Source organism: Saccopteryx leptura, chromosome 2 (assembly GCF_036850995.1).
Source record: "Saccopteryx leptura isolate mSacLep1 chromosome 2, mSacLep1_pri_phased_curated, whole genome shotgun sequence".
Taxonomy (NCBI): Eukaryota; Metazoa; Chordata; class Mammalia; order Chiroptera; family Emballonuridae; genus Saccopteryx; species Saccopteryx leptura.
The window spans coordinates 343,915,937-343,930,911 of NC_089504.1; the positions used below are offsets into that span (position 1 = coordinate 343,915,937).

At 46.4% G+C, this 14,975-nt stretch overlaps 2 protein-coding genes across 8 annotated transcripts in view; both read right to left on the minus strand.

The window, feature by feature from the left end:
• The window catches only part of TMEM106A (transmembrane protein 106A), a 158,061-nt gene extending 155,022 nt beyond the window's left edge, over positions 1 to 3,039 (minus strand). The window contains exons 1-4 of one of the 4 annotated variants that reach the window (XR_010748916.1): positions 2,960 to 3,039; positions 2,537 to 2,603; positions 1,205 to 1,410; positions 606 to 669 (exon numbers count right to left, since the gene is read on the minus strand). Coding sequence is in view for 1 of the 4 variants with exons in the window: in XM_066364080.1 (XP_066220177.1) it covers positions 606 to 669; positions 1,205 to 1,391 (251 nt within the window). In the remaining 3 variants the exon portion in view is untranslated. The other 3 variants (XR_010748915.1, XR_010748917.1, XM_066364080.1) reach the window with 3 other exon arrangements.
• Positions 3,040 to 3,185: 146 nt separating this feature from the next.
• The window catches only part of NBR1 (NBR1 autophagy cargo receptor), a 40,635-nt gene continuing 28,845 nt past the window's right edge, over positions 3,186 to 14,975 (minus strand). For all 4 annotated transcript variants that reach the window (XM_066364070.1, XM_066364072.1, XM_066364071.1 and 1 more), the window contains 2 exons: positions 14,763 to 14,871; positions 3,186 to 4,926 (listed from right to left, as the gene is read on the minus strand). In XM_066364070.1, the coding sequence (XP_066220167.1) occupies positions 4,753 to 4,926; positions 14,763 to 14,871 (283 nt within the window). In that variant the 3' untranslated portion in view covers positions 3,186 to 4,752. The remainder of the gene's footprint in view (positions 4,927 to 14,762; positions 14,872 to 14,975) is intronic.

Consider the following 14,975-nt stretch of genomic DNA (forward strand, 5'->3'; position numbering starts at 1 on the left):
GTAGGAATCTTATGAGGGGCACTGCTAGATATGGATTCTGGTGCAGTGGTGGGGAAGGCTGGGACTGAAGCTGAGGACCTTGGGAGGAGGTTGTAGGAATCCATATCAAATGGACGCAGATGATAGTCAGGGTCATGACCCCCTCCCCAGTGAAATTCAGGGCTGCCTCTGAGGTTCTGATGTGTCTCAGAACAGGGAGCAGCTGGTTTTCCATCTCTACTGGGAAGAGAACCAGCAGGTCTGGGCTATCACAGCAAGGGAAGCTCTTAGGAAAAATAACTTCCCTAAACCAGTTGCAGCCAGGGCCACTCCCTCCCTCCTGGAAGGACTTGCATACTCAAGAGGTCCTCTCTATCTTTGAAAGGGAGCCATGCTCTTTGAGGCAGTGATGCTCAGGAGGACACTGAGTGGCTTCAGATAGCTATGACCAGATTTCTTAAATCAGGAAAATCCTTGGAAACGGAACTAGTCTGAGCTCAGTGAGGCTCAGGTTTTTTGAGGGAGAATCAATGGAGAAAAACTGGAAGGAGGCAGAATGGGGGAGACAAAGAACATACTCCAGTGGCAATGGCCTATGGGGCTGAGGAGTTGAAAGAGGGGCTTACGTGTGCCTGGGCTTCAATCTCTGGTCCCCATAGGGGATGAGGGCCACCAGCTGCTTCTCTAGCTCTGTAGACAGAAAGAAGTGAGAGGAAGGGCTACGAAGTGTCCATGACAGATGTTTCCTGGCCAGCCTGCCAGAAGTCCCCCTCCACACCACAGAGCAATGTCAGACACATGCCACTTCTGCCCCAGAGCAGGACTGGGAGCACTGGGCTGGGCTGCTGAAGTTGGCAGCTCAGTTTTGCTATCTCTAGAATGAAAGTGAGATTTTTCACAAACATGTGAAGAATCTCTGCAAGCCACCAGCAAATCAGAGCCTAGCTTCTTTGAAGAAGTCGGTTTGTAACTTCCTGAATCCTAAGGCACACTGTTTAAGGGAGGGACGCTGGGAATCCCCTGGGGATTTTAACCGGGAGTACAACCATGGCCGGAAGGGTCAGCATCTCCCTGGCCAGCCTGAAACTGGGGGACCAAGAGCTAGGAGACCCAACCCCATTCAAGGAGTCTTAGTGGCATAGTGGCACCTGGCTATGGGCCAGCTGACTCCATAGAGCTTTTCCTGGATTCAGACTATTTCTAGAGCCTCAACTGAGCTACTCACCTAGAGGGATCTTTCCATTGCCCTGGCAGGTGGGACAAGTCACAAAGCTGGTACCAGCAGCCCTTTCACAAGGCACACAGGTAGAAAAAAACCTCCTGCTACCGTTGCTGCCAATGGCTGAGTCAGGGGGTAGGATCGACTTGCATTCATCCTCCTGAGAGCCCAGCTGGGAGAACGTCTCACTCATCGTTCAGGGGGCTTTTACACTAATGAGAAAAGCACAAAATTTAGTGCTAAGCTTGTTAGCACTGATGTTGAATGTCACTCTGGTTTTAGGTTCTCAAGAAGGCAAAGGGCACCTGACCAGGCGGTGGCGCAGTGGATAGAGCGTTGGACTGGGATGCGGAAGGACCCAGGTTCGAGACCCTGAGGTCGCCAGCTTTAGCGCGGGCTCATCTGGTTTGCGCAAAAAGCTCGCCAGCTTGGACCCAAGGTCCCTGGCCCGAGCAAGGGGTTACTCGGCCTGCTGAAGGCCCACCCTCAAGGGACATATGAGAAAGCAATCAATGAACAACTAAGGTGTCTCAATGAGAAACTGATGATTGATGCTTCTCCTCTCTCTCTGTTCCTGTCTATCTGTCCCTAATCTATCCCTCTCTCTGTCCCTGTAAAAATAAATGAATTAATTAAATAAAAAAAAAAAAAAAAAAGAAGGCAAGGGGTCCCACCATAATTTCAGCAAGTTCAAGCCTAAGCAATCAAGCAGTTATAGTGGACTCTCAGGTCAGAAATATCAATGCACTTGAACTTCTTTTATTATTGTTGGAGAGCTCAATCTGCCTACAAAAGGGAAAAGAAAAGCAGAAGTTATTTCACTTTAAGGGACTTCCATAAGTGAATGGCAAAACACTTTTTCTTTCCTCTGGGAAAGTTTCTGAGCAGTCATTCACTTCAAGGGAAATAAATTGGATAGGGCAGGGGACTACAGTTAGTGGAGTCCCTTCTTCCTATGTAACCAGACAACTCTGAAGAGGGAGCACCTGGGAAGAAATGCCTGTGGTCTCCCAGCCCAGGTGCAGAAGGAAAGCTTCCATTCCTTAGTCTGGGCAGGTGCTGGCTTTAATAGGAAGGCAGGAATTCTTTGAAACAAGAGAAAGGAGGCTGACTGGTCACAGGTGAGGCTAAGAACTCTAAAATAACCCTGGAGCATAAGCCTCTTCACTGCTTTCTGAGGTGGGGTAGGCAAGAATGCTTGAGGGGCGGGGGTCTGTCCTTCACTAGGAAAGGCCAGGGCTAAATCTTCTTCCCCCAAAACTCAAGCGTGGTGGCACAACGAGTGGACAAGGTGAGACGCACTCAGACGTTCCTGGGCTGAAATAAAGGGAGCCTCACCTGGTTTAGGTCTGGGATCCGAGGCTCCTCTCAGCAGGTTTGGGGTTGCGTCTATGGGAAGGAGAGCCTGCGGGGCAGGGTGACCCGAGAAGCCAGGGCTGGAGCCGCCCAGGGAAACCAGTCCCCTTCAGCAGTCCTGGGGTACCCAATGAACCGCGTTGGAAGGAATGGGGAGGGCCAATCTGCTTCCCATCCTACTCCTGGGCCGGCGTTAGGCCCAGATTGGGGTGGGGTTTAGGATCGGACCGAAAGGCTGGAATTTCACTGAGGGGGAATTTCACGTCCCACCAGACACCCCCGAGAGGCCGTTAGTCGAGATTGGTAGCCGCGTGTGCCTGTGTGTTGGGCTAGGAGGCACAGAAGGTGCCTTGGCCCTTGCCTCCCAAAGAAGGGTCCTTTCCCTCCGGCCCGTGAGTGCCTTACCCTCCGGGCCATACGGCAGCAGAAACGGCTGCAAGCGGAATCGAAAGTGCGGAAGCCAGGGGCTTGCTCCAAGATTTGACTCGGTGCCTTGGGAAGTCCCGCCCAGCCCCTCCGGCCCCGCCCTCCCAAGCAGGGGCCCGCCCCTCTCAACACAGCAGGAGACGCTCTCGGTTCCTCAGCTCACTCAGTTCCTGGACGCTGTTCCCACAAGACCGGCCAATCCAAATAGGAGTTTCAAAAGAACCTTTATTTCACTTTTTTCCCCCAGCGGGTATGTACAACTGGTCAGACGGCCTGACCCCAGGGCACTCCTGGACCCCTACAATACGACTCAGATGTTCAGGACAGGTCTCGCAACACATCAACCCAATTAATCACATACACCCTGCCGCTCAGCCTCTACCCAGATGCCCGGATAAAATCGTTTTAAATAATGAACAGCCTGGTTGGCTTGCAGTCTGAATCCTGGCTATTGATTAGCATTCAAGAGTTATACTGTAAATAAACATTTATGGTTAATGGCTAATGATTAATTAAAATCATTTATTATAAATACCAACCAGGTTAAATAATACTATTTTACTACCCTTTCCCCCTTCGGGCTGGGGGGAGATTATCTTCTATCCCTTTAAGTCATTTTCATGAATATATCTTTTAGTGTTTTGTAACCTCTTTCTTCACCAATTGTACCCAAGACCCTTCTGTAAACAAAGTGAGGCCGTGCACTCCTGGAAGCAAGCTCTTCCCTGCTCATCCTGGGGTTAAATCAAAACTTTTTCAGTGTTTGCCCCATCCAACTTTTGCAAAACACCAGCCTCTTCTTCCTGTTCTAGACTCGCTAGGGCTAGGTACCCCTGAACAGATTTCAAACATTCAGGAAGTCATTAGGATTTCCTGCACTTCATGCACACTCATTTGCCCACCCCTGAACTTGCCTGAGATTAACACAGGAGGCTGCCTTCACTTCCCACATTTCTATCTCCCTCTACTGTAAATAAGATCTGTCCTGACATAACAAAAAAAGTAACTGTTAAATTTACTTTCCCTTTAATGAAGTTTTTTTTCCTTCCTCTGTAAGATTAGCACAATATTTCACACTACCTAATTTTTTTCTTAAATAATAAAAAAAAAAATGTATGCAAAACTACTACAATAGATACTGCTGGTAGTTTAATTAGCACACGTCCCCCTCCTTTCACTGAAGTTCAAAGACCCAGAAGGTCAATGGGCTCTTCAGAAAACAACAGTGCCAATTACTAAGCCTTGTAGGGAAATGACTTCCTCCTTGAGAAAGGAAGAGTAACATTCCTATTATGCTCTGGGTATTATTTCAATACCACATAGCATGAGGTTTGAGGGAGGGTAGAGAAATTATGAGCATTTTTTGAAAACAACTTTCAGGGTTAATTTCTTTTCAAAACTGACAACATACAACCCCATAAAAACATCCGTATCAACCAACAAAAATACCCAATTTCAATACAAACAAAGAAAAATCGTTGTATAGAAAGTTCAAGTTATACTGTTCAACACACTAAAATGGAGAAAGAAGTTTAATCCAAATCAACTGAAAACCTATCTTCCTATTCATCAATGTCTAAAGCAAAAATTTACGTTCTGGTCTTTGATTTGCTCCAAAAAATACTGTAATACAGGTTATTGTCTTGACAATTCAGTGATGGGCTCAATACAGATTCATCAGATTAAAAAATAAACAAGGGCTTCTACCCCACACCCCAATGACAATAAAGATCATCTCTGAGCAGCAAAGTTATTTAATACATGGTCACTCCTCAATAGCGGTGGCTGTACCAGTCGTTGTTGTTGATCTGCAGGAGTTCTGTCACAACTTGCAGGATGTTGTAATTGTGTTTCTTCAGTAGCCTCAAGTTCAGCTGCCTGTCACAGAATCCCATTTCAAAGAGATGGGCCATCAGGGCTGCTGTCTGATCTTCAGAAACTATTGGCTGTACAGTGTCAAGAAAACCAGAGAACATTTTCTGTATTATTTACATGTTTATCTGGTAAGTCATATTAATCTTTCCAGATTTATTAAAAATATTAGGTAGTTAGATGCAAGGATATTACCTCTTGTCCACCTAATACCTAGTAGGTCATCTAAGTGGAAGAAGACTGTTTTGGATTAGGTATGGTTTGTACCCAAAATCAGAAACATAGCCTGACCAGGCAGTGGCGCAGTGGATAAAGCGTTGGACTGGGATGCCGAGGACCCAGGTTCGAGACCCTGAGATTGCCAGCTTGAGCACGGGCTCTGGAAGCCCTATGAAACTAAAGGTAATCATGAAGATGGGGCAAGGCTAAGCAAGAGATGAGACTGTTACTGGAAGTTAGTATGAAAAATTTAGCCAGATATGCAAGAGCTGGACAAAAATCTGCCTGGAAAATGACATCCTAGGTCAGGGGTCGGGAACCTTTTTGGCTGAGAGAGCCATGAATGCCACATATTTTAAAATGTAATTCCATGAGAGCCACACAATATGTTTAACACTAAATACAAGTAAATGTGTGCATTTTATGTAAGACCAACACTTTTAAAGTACAATAAATCTCTGAATTCTTTTTAATAACATTGTTATGCTGTTGCTAACCAATGATGAGTAAAGTACGTTGTTGTTGTTGTTTTTATAGAGACAGAGAGAGTCTGAAAGAGAGATAGATAGGGAGAGACAGACGGGAATGGATGATGGCTTTGTAGTCTGGTTGATACGTGGTGAGGTTAAGCTTCATGCAGGCATTGAGACTTCCATCCATTAAATGTGATTGTAGGTTGGTCTTAAAGTTCTTCAGATGTGAGAAAGACTGCTCACATGCATACGTAGAGCCAAACATGGTCAGTACAGCAATACTCACATGCTGCATTGTGTGGTATGTGATGGGAAGCGTGTTCCAAGTTTTGACAACCAGCTGGTGTGCGGTTTGAAGTTATTTCATTTCTCCCCACTTGTGTTTGCTCCCCAACTCTGCATGCTGTCGTGCAAGTCTTTCCAAATCTTCATTCAGTGACTTGAACTTATTCACCCACATGTGAGGCCTTCAGGTCAGCAGTTCGTAGCTCAAAATCTCTGACAGAGACACCGGGGATGTAACTCAGGTCGGTGCTGTCCACTGCACACTCATGTGGATGGGCGATGAACTTAAAAAGATGAGTGCGCTCACAAAATTCTCCAAAGCGTGCTTTGAATGACTGCAGGAGATTAGATGTGAAGCCTGCTAGCTGCTGCAGATCAAGATGTTGAGCAGGGTCACTTGCTGTGTGCATGCATCTTGAAACTCTCCCAGTTTTTCAAAATGTAGTAATCGACCTGTTGCAATGTCCGTGATGAAGAGTTCCAGCTGTTTTCAAATGCTAACACTGCTTGTTGAAGGGATAAGACTGCATTTCCAATGCCTTGCATTTTCACATTGAGCTGGTTTGGATGTTCAGTCATGTCCACGAGATAGAACTTCAGGAGCCCCTCAGTGTTAGCTAACTCAGGATGCTCGACGTTTTTCTTTTTTTTTTCTTTTTTTTTTTTTTTTTCTTTTTTTCTGAAGCTGGAAACGGGAGAGACAGTCAGACAGACTCCCGCATGCGCCCGACCGGGATCCACCCGGCACGCCCACCAGGGGCAACGCTCTGCCCACCAGGGGGCGATGCTCTGCCCATCCTGGGCGTCGCTATATTGCGACCAGAGCCACTCTAGCGCCTGGGGCAGAGGCCACAGAACCATCCCCAGCGCCCGGGCCATCTTTGCTCCAATGGAGCCTTGGCTGCGGGAGGGGAAGAGAGAGACAGAGAGGAAAGCGCGGCGGAGGGGTGGAGAAGCAAATGGGTGCTTCTCCTATGTGCCCTGGCCGGGAATCGAACCCGGGTCCTCCGCACGCTAGGCCGACGCTCTACCGCTGAGCCAACCGGCCAGGGCGACGTTTTTCATTTCAAGAAAAGTCTGGATTTTGCTCAGACAAGCTGCAAAATGGCTGAGCACCTTCCCTCTTGACAACCAACGCACATTACTGTGCAGAAGCAGACCAGGATAATTATTCCCAACTTCATCCAGCAGTGTTTTAAACTGGCGATCATTTAAAGCTCGGGCAACAAAAAAAAGTTGACCACCCGAATGACCAGCGACATCCCCTCACCAAGCTGCTTACCACACATCTGAGCATAATGTGCCTCCGGATGTAGGATGCAGTAAAAACTTAGGACGGGTCTCTTTTCATGTTCACGAAGAAGCGCTACGAATCCTCTTTTTCCCCACCATGCACAGAGCACCATCAGTACACACCGAAATAAGTTTATCCATCGGTAGATTTTTTTCTTTAGTGAACTCAGTCTTGTTGTCTCTTTCATAGGCAAAACAGCAAGACTTTCCTCACGTAGTGTGTCACCAACAGCATACCTTGCAATCACACTAGACTGGAATAAATGGCTTACGTCTGTTGACTCATCCAAAGCGAGAGAAAAGAATGGTGCTACATTTATTCACTTGTGTTGCCTCAATTTGATTTGCCTTCATGATGGTATGATTATGAACAGTTCTTGCCGACAGAGGCATGTCTTTTATTCATTTGAATATCTTGTCTTTATCCAAAAAGTAGTCAAAAAGTTCACTGACAACATCAAGCATGAATGTTTTGGCATACTTCCCATCTGTGAATGGCTTTCCGTTTCTCACAATTGCTAAAGCACCAGCAAAGCTAGCCGAATTCCAGTCACCTTGTTGGGTCCAAACATGGAGTTGCTGCTGACTAGTTTGCACTCAGCACAGTAGCTCTTGACATGCTTTCTTCCTGCTGTCCCCCATTGCATATTTCGATGCAAATGTAGTATGGTGTGTGTCGAAGTGCCGCTTTATATTTGTTTCATTGATGCAATTTTATCATTGCATATTAGACACACTGCAGAACCTGCTCTCTCCACAAAGGTAAATTCCTCTGTCCATTCCTGCTGAAAAGTACGATACTCCTCATCTTTTTTTTCTTTTAGCCATCTTCTTCGTCAAAAGGGTTTCTAGCTAGCTGACTACTGATTAAAAGGAGAAAGTTTACTTCCTGACCTCAAACGACCCGTGTACATTACGCATTACCCAATAAAAATTTGGTGGTGTCTCGGAGAGCAGCTGTGATTGGCTCCAGCCACCCGCAACCGTGAACATGAGTGGTAGGAAATTAATGGATTGTAATACATGAGAATGTTTTATATTTTTAATGTTATTATTTTTTTTATTAAAGATTTGTCTGTGAGCCAGATGCAGCCATCAAAAGAGCCACATCTGGCTTGCGAGCCATAGGGTCCCGACCCCTGTCCTAGGTGACTTTCTTTCTTTTTTTTTTTTTAAATTTATTCATTTCAGAGAGGAGAGGGAGGGGGAGAGAGAGAGAGAGAGAGAGAGAGAGAGGAGAGAGAGAGAGAGAGAGAAGGGGGGAGGAACTGGAAGCATCAACTCCCATATGTGCCTTGACCAGGCAAGCCCAGGGTTTCGAACCGGCAACGTCAGCATTTCCAGGTCGACGCTTTATCCACTGCGCCACCACAGGTCAGGCCCTAGGTGACCTTCTTGATTTATTTTAATTGATTTTAGCGAAAGAGGAAGGGAGGTGGGGGGAGAGAGAAAGAGAGAGAGAGGAATATAAGTCTGCTCCCACATGTGTCCTGATTGAGGATCAAACTGGCAACCTCTGTGCTTCAGGACCATGCCGTAACTAACTGAGCTATCCAGCCAGAGCTGAATTTTTTTTAAATTTTATTAATTTTAGAGAGGAGAGAGAGTGTGAGTGAGAGTGAGAGATAGAGAGAGAGAGAAAGGGGGGAGGAGTAGAAGCATCAATTCCCATGAGACTTGACCAGACAAGTGCAGGGTTTCAAACCGGCGACGTCAGCACTCTAGGTCGACACTTTATCCACTGCGCCACCACAGGCCTTTGTTTTTCTTTTTTTTCTTTTTTTTTTCTTTTTTCCTAAGCTGGAAACGGGGAGGCAGTCAAGACAGACTCCCGCATGTGCCTGGCCGGGATCCACCCGGCATGCCCACCAGGGGGCGATGCTCTGCCCATCTGGGGCGTCGCTCTGTTGCGTCCAGAGCCATTCTAACGCCTGAGGCAGAGGCCACAGAGCCATCCCCAGCACCCAGGCCATCTTTGCTCCAATGGAGCCTCAGCTGCGGGAGGGGAAGAGAGACAGAGAGGAAGGAGAGGGGGAGGGGTGGAGAAGCAAATGAGCGCCTCTCCTGTGTGCCCCGGCCGGGAATCGAACCCGAGACTCCTGCACACCAGGCCGATGCTCTACCGCTGAGCCAACCGGCCAGGGCCAGGCCTTTGTTTTTCTTAAAGAACAGAAGTGGCTCTGGCTGGTTGGCTCAGTGGTAGAGTGTGGGCCCGGCATCTCTCTTCCCCTCCCACCCTGGGTGCTGAAGATGGCTCCATGGCCTCAGCCTCAGCCGCTAAAATAACTCAGTTGCCAAACAACTGAGCTATGGCCCAGCTGGGCAGAGCCTTGTCTGGTAGGGGCTTGTCAGGTGGATGGGTCCTGGTCAGGGCACAAGCGGAAGTCTGTCTCTGCCTCCCCACCTCTCACTTAATAAGAAAAAAATAAAAAATAAAAAAGAATAGAAGTGACTGTCTGACTTGTGGTGGCACAGTGGATAGAGCATCGATCTAGAATGAATGCTAAGGTCTCAGGTTCAAAACCCTGGGCTAGCTTTTTCAAGGCACATATGTAAAGCAACTACTACGAGCTGATGCTTCCCACTGTACCTGGCTTTCTTACTCTCCCCTCTCTCTAAAATCAGTAAATAAAATCTCTAAAAAGCCCTGGCTGGTTGGCTCAGTGGTAGAGCGTCAGCCTGGCATGTGGAAGTCCTGGGTTCGATTCCCAGTCAGGGCACACAGGAGACGCACCCATCTGCTTCTTCACTCCTCCCCCTCTTGTTTCTCACCCCCTCTCTCTCTTCTCCCCTCCTGCAGCCATGGCTTGATTAGAACGAGTTGGCTCTGGGCACTGAGAATAGCTCCATGGCTTCCACCTCAGGAGTTTAAAAATGGCTCCAGTTGCAACAGAGCAAGGGCCCCAGATGGGCAGAGTATCGCCCACTGGTGGGCTTGCCAGGTAGATCCCGGTCAGGGCGCATATAGGAGTCTGTCTCTGCCTCTCCTCCTTTCACTAAAATAAAATGAATAAAAAAATAATAAAATATCTTTAAAAAAAGTGGTCTAGGTAAGAGGGAGCTAACATTCATTTACTCTCTCTTTGGGCCAGCCTGTGGTGGACACTACTTTCTCAAATACTCCTAACATGTGGAATATCCTAATTCTAACCATTTACATACTGTATTGAATATCAATTTCCTTTTTTTTTTTTTTTTTGTATTTTTCTGAAGTTGGAAACGGGGAGGCAGTCTGACAGACTCCGCATGCGCCTGACCGGGATCCACCCGGCACGCCCACCAGGGGGCGATGTTCTACCCATCTGGACCGTTGCTCTGTTGCAACCAGAGGTATTCTAGCACCTGAGGCAGAGGCCATAGAGCAGGGGTCTCAAACTCGTGGCCCGCCGAACAATTTTGTGTGGCCCGCAGACTAATCCACGAAGTTCAAAATAATTTGGATAAAATTAAGTAAGCCTAGGGGCCTACTTGTATTTTTCATTTCTCTAGCATCCTAGCTAGCTATTAGCTTAGTTAACAGCAGTTGTGATGCGAACTACAGTTTCTGGTCGTTTTGTGACACTGAGTAAACTGCATGTACGATTGTGCTTGTTGTACTGATTTGCGTAACAGTTGCCTTTTGTAGATCTAGTGCTGTGATCTTGCTCTGCGGCCCACATGCTGAGTTGAGTTTGAGACCCCTGCCATAGAGCCATCCTCGGTGCCTGGGCCAACTTTGCTCCAATGGAGCCTTGGTTGCGGGAGGGGAAGAGAGAGACAGAGAGGAAGGAGAGGTGGAGGGGTGGAGAAGCAGATGGGCGCCTCTCCTGTGTGCCCTGGCCAGGAATCAAATCCGAGACTCCTGCACGCCAGGCCGATGCTCTACCACTGAGCCATCCGGCCAGGGCCTCAATTTCCTTTTTTATGAAAATGGAGACACAGAATAGTTCCTATTTTGCAGGGTTGTTGAGAAAATTACGATGAGAAAGTATGTAAATGTGTTGAGCAAAGTCTCTGGCATTTCCCTCTATAACTAATTCCACTGTTCCCTTCTTATTTCACAATAAATTATCCATCCTTCTTGCCAAGTTAATCCATTTATGTATACTTGGCTTTATATCTCATTACCTCTAAGAAATGTTTTTTTTTTAATTCAGTGAGACGAGGGATGAAATCTGTCTATTAATCATCCTTTTATCTTTTTTTTTTTTTTTAGCATGAGAGAGACAGACAAGACAGGAAGGGAGAGAGATGAGAAGCATCAATTTGTAGTTGCGTCACTTTAGTTGTTCATCAATTGCTTCTCATACATGTCTTGACTGGGGGCTCCAAACCAGCGACCTCAGGATCCCAGGTCGACACTCTATCTACTGCACCACCACAGGTCAGGCTCTCCTCTTCTTTTTTTTTTTTTTTTAAGATTTAACTTACTGATTTTAGAGAGAGGAGAGAAAAGAAAGAGAAAGGGGTGGGGAAGGAGCAGGAAGTATCAACTCCCATATGTGCCTTGACTGGGCAAGCCCAGGGTTTTGAACCAGAGACCTCAGTATTCCACATCGACATTTTATCTACTGCGCCACCACAGGTCAGGCTATCCTCTGATCTTTTTTTTTTTTAATATTATTTATTTATTTATTTATTTATTTACAGGGACAGAGAGAGAGTCAGAGGGATAGACAGGATAGACAGGGACAGACAGACAGGAATGGAGACAGATAAGAAGCATCAATCATTAGTTTTTCGTTGCACGTTGCGACTTCTTAGTTGTTCATGAATTGCTTTCTCATATGTGCCTTGACCGCAGGCCTTTAGCAGACTGAGTAACCCCTTGCTGGAGCCAGCGACCCTGGGTCCAAGCTGGTGAGCTTTTGCTCAAGCCAGATGAGCCCGCACTTAAGCTGGCGACCTCGGGGGTCTTGAACCTGGGTCCTTCCACATCCCAGTCCAACGCTCTATCCACTGCGCCACCGCCTGGTCAGGCTATCCTCTGATCTTGATCATTCATCTTCTTTACTACTGGCTCACCTGTCTTTAAAAATGTTTCCCTCTGACTTATGTATCCTAGCTTTCACTCTCTTTTTTCCTTTGTAATCCAGCTATTGAAAATGAGGCATTCTTGCACTGTCAAAGTCCTCTCTACCCATTCACATCTCTCTTCAGCATTTGACTCCGCTGGCCACGCCCTCCTCATTAAAACTCCCCTTCCTTAAGCTCTAGCACAGAACTCACTCATTTGCCTTCTCAGTCTTCTCTTTGAAGGGCCCTCCTTTCCATGATCCTTAAAGGCTATTTCTTGCTTTCCCTGTTCTTCCTGGAATATCTCATCCAATCACACAGTTCCTGCTCCACCTATATACAAATGATTTTATCTCCAGTGACCAAGATGTACATACCCAGCTGCAGTCTGGATAACTTTACCTGGATGTACCTTAAGTTCAGCACTCCCAAACTTACCTTTTCTTCTTTTTTTTTTAAGATTTTATTCATTTTAGAGAAAGGGGGGCGAGAAAGTGGGGAAGAGCAGGAAGCATCAATTCCCATATGTGCCTTGACCAGGCAAGCCCAGAGTACTGAACTGGCGACCTCAGTGTTCCAGGTCGACGCCCCATCCACTGCAGCACCAAAGGCCAGGCTCTCTTCTTTTTTAAAAGATTATATTTATTGACTTTTACAGACAGAGAAGAAAGGAGGGTGGAGCGATAAGTATTAATTCATAGTTGCTTTACTTTAGTTGTTCATTGATTGCCTGTTATATATGCCTTGACCCGGCAAGCCCAGGGTTTTGAACCAGCGACCTAAGGATTCCAAGTCGACACTCTATCCACTGTGCCACCACAGGCCTGATTGACCTAATTTTCTTCTCCTGCCCAAATATAGTCTTCCTGCATATCCTCTCGTTTTTTTGTTTGTTTGTTTTTTTCCTTCATATCCTCTCTAAATGAAAGGTACTATTAACTGCCTAAGCCAGAAACTTGGAATTTATCCTTGACTTCTAGCCATTTCATCTTAGTCTCCAAGTTCCACCATTTCAATCTCTTTATTTCTCCCCTACCCTTCTTTTCCACATACACATACATTCTCAAATGGATTTCCCAGTTCCACAGCCTCCACACTACAGTGTCTCTTACTCTGAACAATTCTGATCACATCATAAACAAGTCTAATCATGTTAATTACTTCCCTAAAACCCTTCAATAGCTCTACTGTAAAATTATAATCCACTAGCACAGCATCTTTCTTGCAGAGCTAAGGTCTTTTCTTACTCTTCTTAGCCCAAATCCACCTTTCAGACTCACATTCCCAAGTCTCTCTACTGGCTACTCTGTCTACAATGTCCTTCTTATCTCTCTTTCCTGGCAACAATTATTTTGTACTTTAGAACTTAGTTCAGGCATCACCTACCAGGAAGCCTTTCCTGGCCCCATGGAGGGACCCACACCAGGCTAAGGCATTCCATCTGTCAAGAACACTAACACAGGCCCTGGCTGGTTGGCTCAGTGGTAGAGTGAGATTCTGTCTCTCTGCCTCCCTGCTTATCACTTCAGAAAAATATTGAATACAAACACTGACACAGTATCTTATACTCTCCTATAAATGTCTGTTTATGTCACTTGTTTCCCACTACCTATGGGAAGGACTGGGGTCTTATTCATCTGGTAGCACCAATACTGGGTAAAGCTCCCTATACATAGTAATTCCTTAACAACATTAGGTCCTTTCCTCCCTTAAGGTAGGCCAGCCTTGGCTAGGTAGCTCAGTTGGCTAGAGCATCTGAGGGTTTGATGCTGATCAGGGCACATACAAGAATCAACAAAATGCCCTGGCCGGTTGGCTCAGTGGTAGAGCGTCGGCCTGGTGTACAGGAGTCCCGGGTTCGATTCCTGGCCAGGGCACACAGGAGAGGTGCCCATCTGCTTCTCCACCCCTCCTCCTCTCCTTCCTCTCTGTCTCTCTCTTCCCCTCCCGCAGCCAAAGCTCCATTGGAGCGAAGTTGGTCCAGGCACTGAGGATGGCTCTGTGGCCTCTGCCTCAGGTGCTAGAATGGCTCTGGTTGCAACAGAGCAACGCCCCAGATGGGCAGAGCATCGCCCCCTGATGGGCATGCTGGGTGGATCCCGGTCGGGCGCATGCAGGAGTCTGACTGCCTTCCCATCTCCCCGTTTCCAACTTCAGAAAAATACAAAAAAAAAAAAAAAAAAAGAATCAACCAATGAATGAGGAAATAAATGGAACAACTTATCAATGTTTTTTTCCTCTTTCTCAGCTTTGAAACCATGAGGTCACTGGCTTGAGTGCAGGCTTATCAGCTTGAACATGGGGTCACTGGCTTGAGCAAGGGGTCACTTCCTTGGCTAGAGACCCCTAGTCAAGGCAAGTATGAGAAGCAATCAATGAACACTAAAGCAATACTACTATGAGTTGATGCTTCTCATCTTCCCCCCTGGCTAAAAGAAAAAAAAGAAAGAAAGAAAAAAAATTAAAAAAAAAAAAAGAAACCTGGCCAAATTCATACAGCTAGAAAGTGGTGGAATTATGTTAACCAAAGACTAAGTCTAAAGGTTATGCTTCCTACAATGCCATGCTTCTCTCCAACCTAGACAGATGCCATTGTTTTCATTCATGACTTGAATTTGGTTCAGGAAAATAAAACATGCACTGACCTGTGCAGTGATTGGTGGTCCAGCAAACAAGGCCTTATATGCAGAGGCAGCAACAGACAAAGCCCCCTTCACTAGTCCTCCAGCAATGCTGCTCCCATGGTGGTGGTGCCTGTGGAGGAGAACTAAATTATCTCCCTAAAAAACACAAACCTTTGTCTTCCTACAAGATAATCTAAGTTCTAATTCTTAAAAAAAAATGAGATTTCCTTGAGA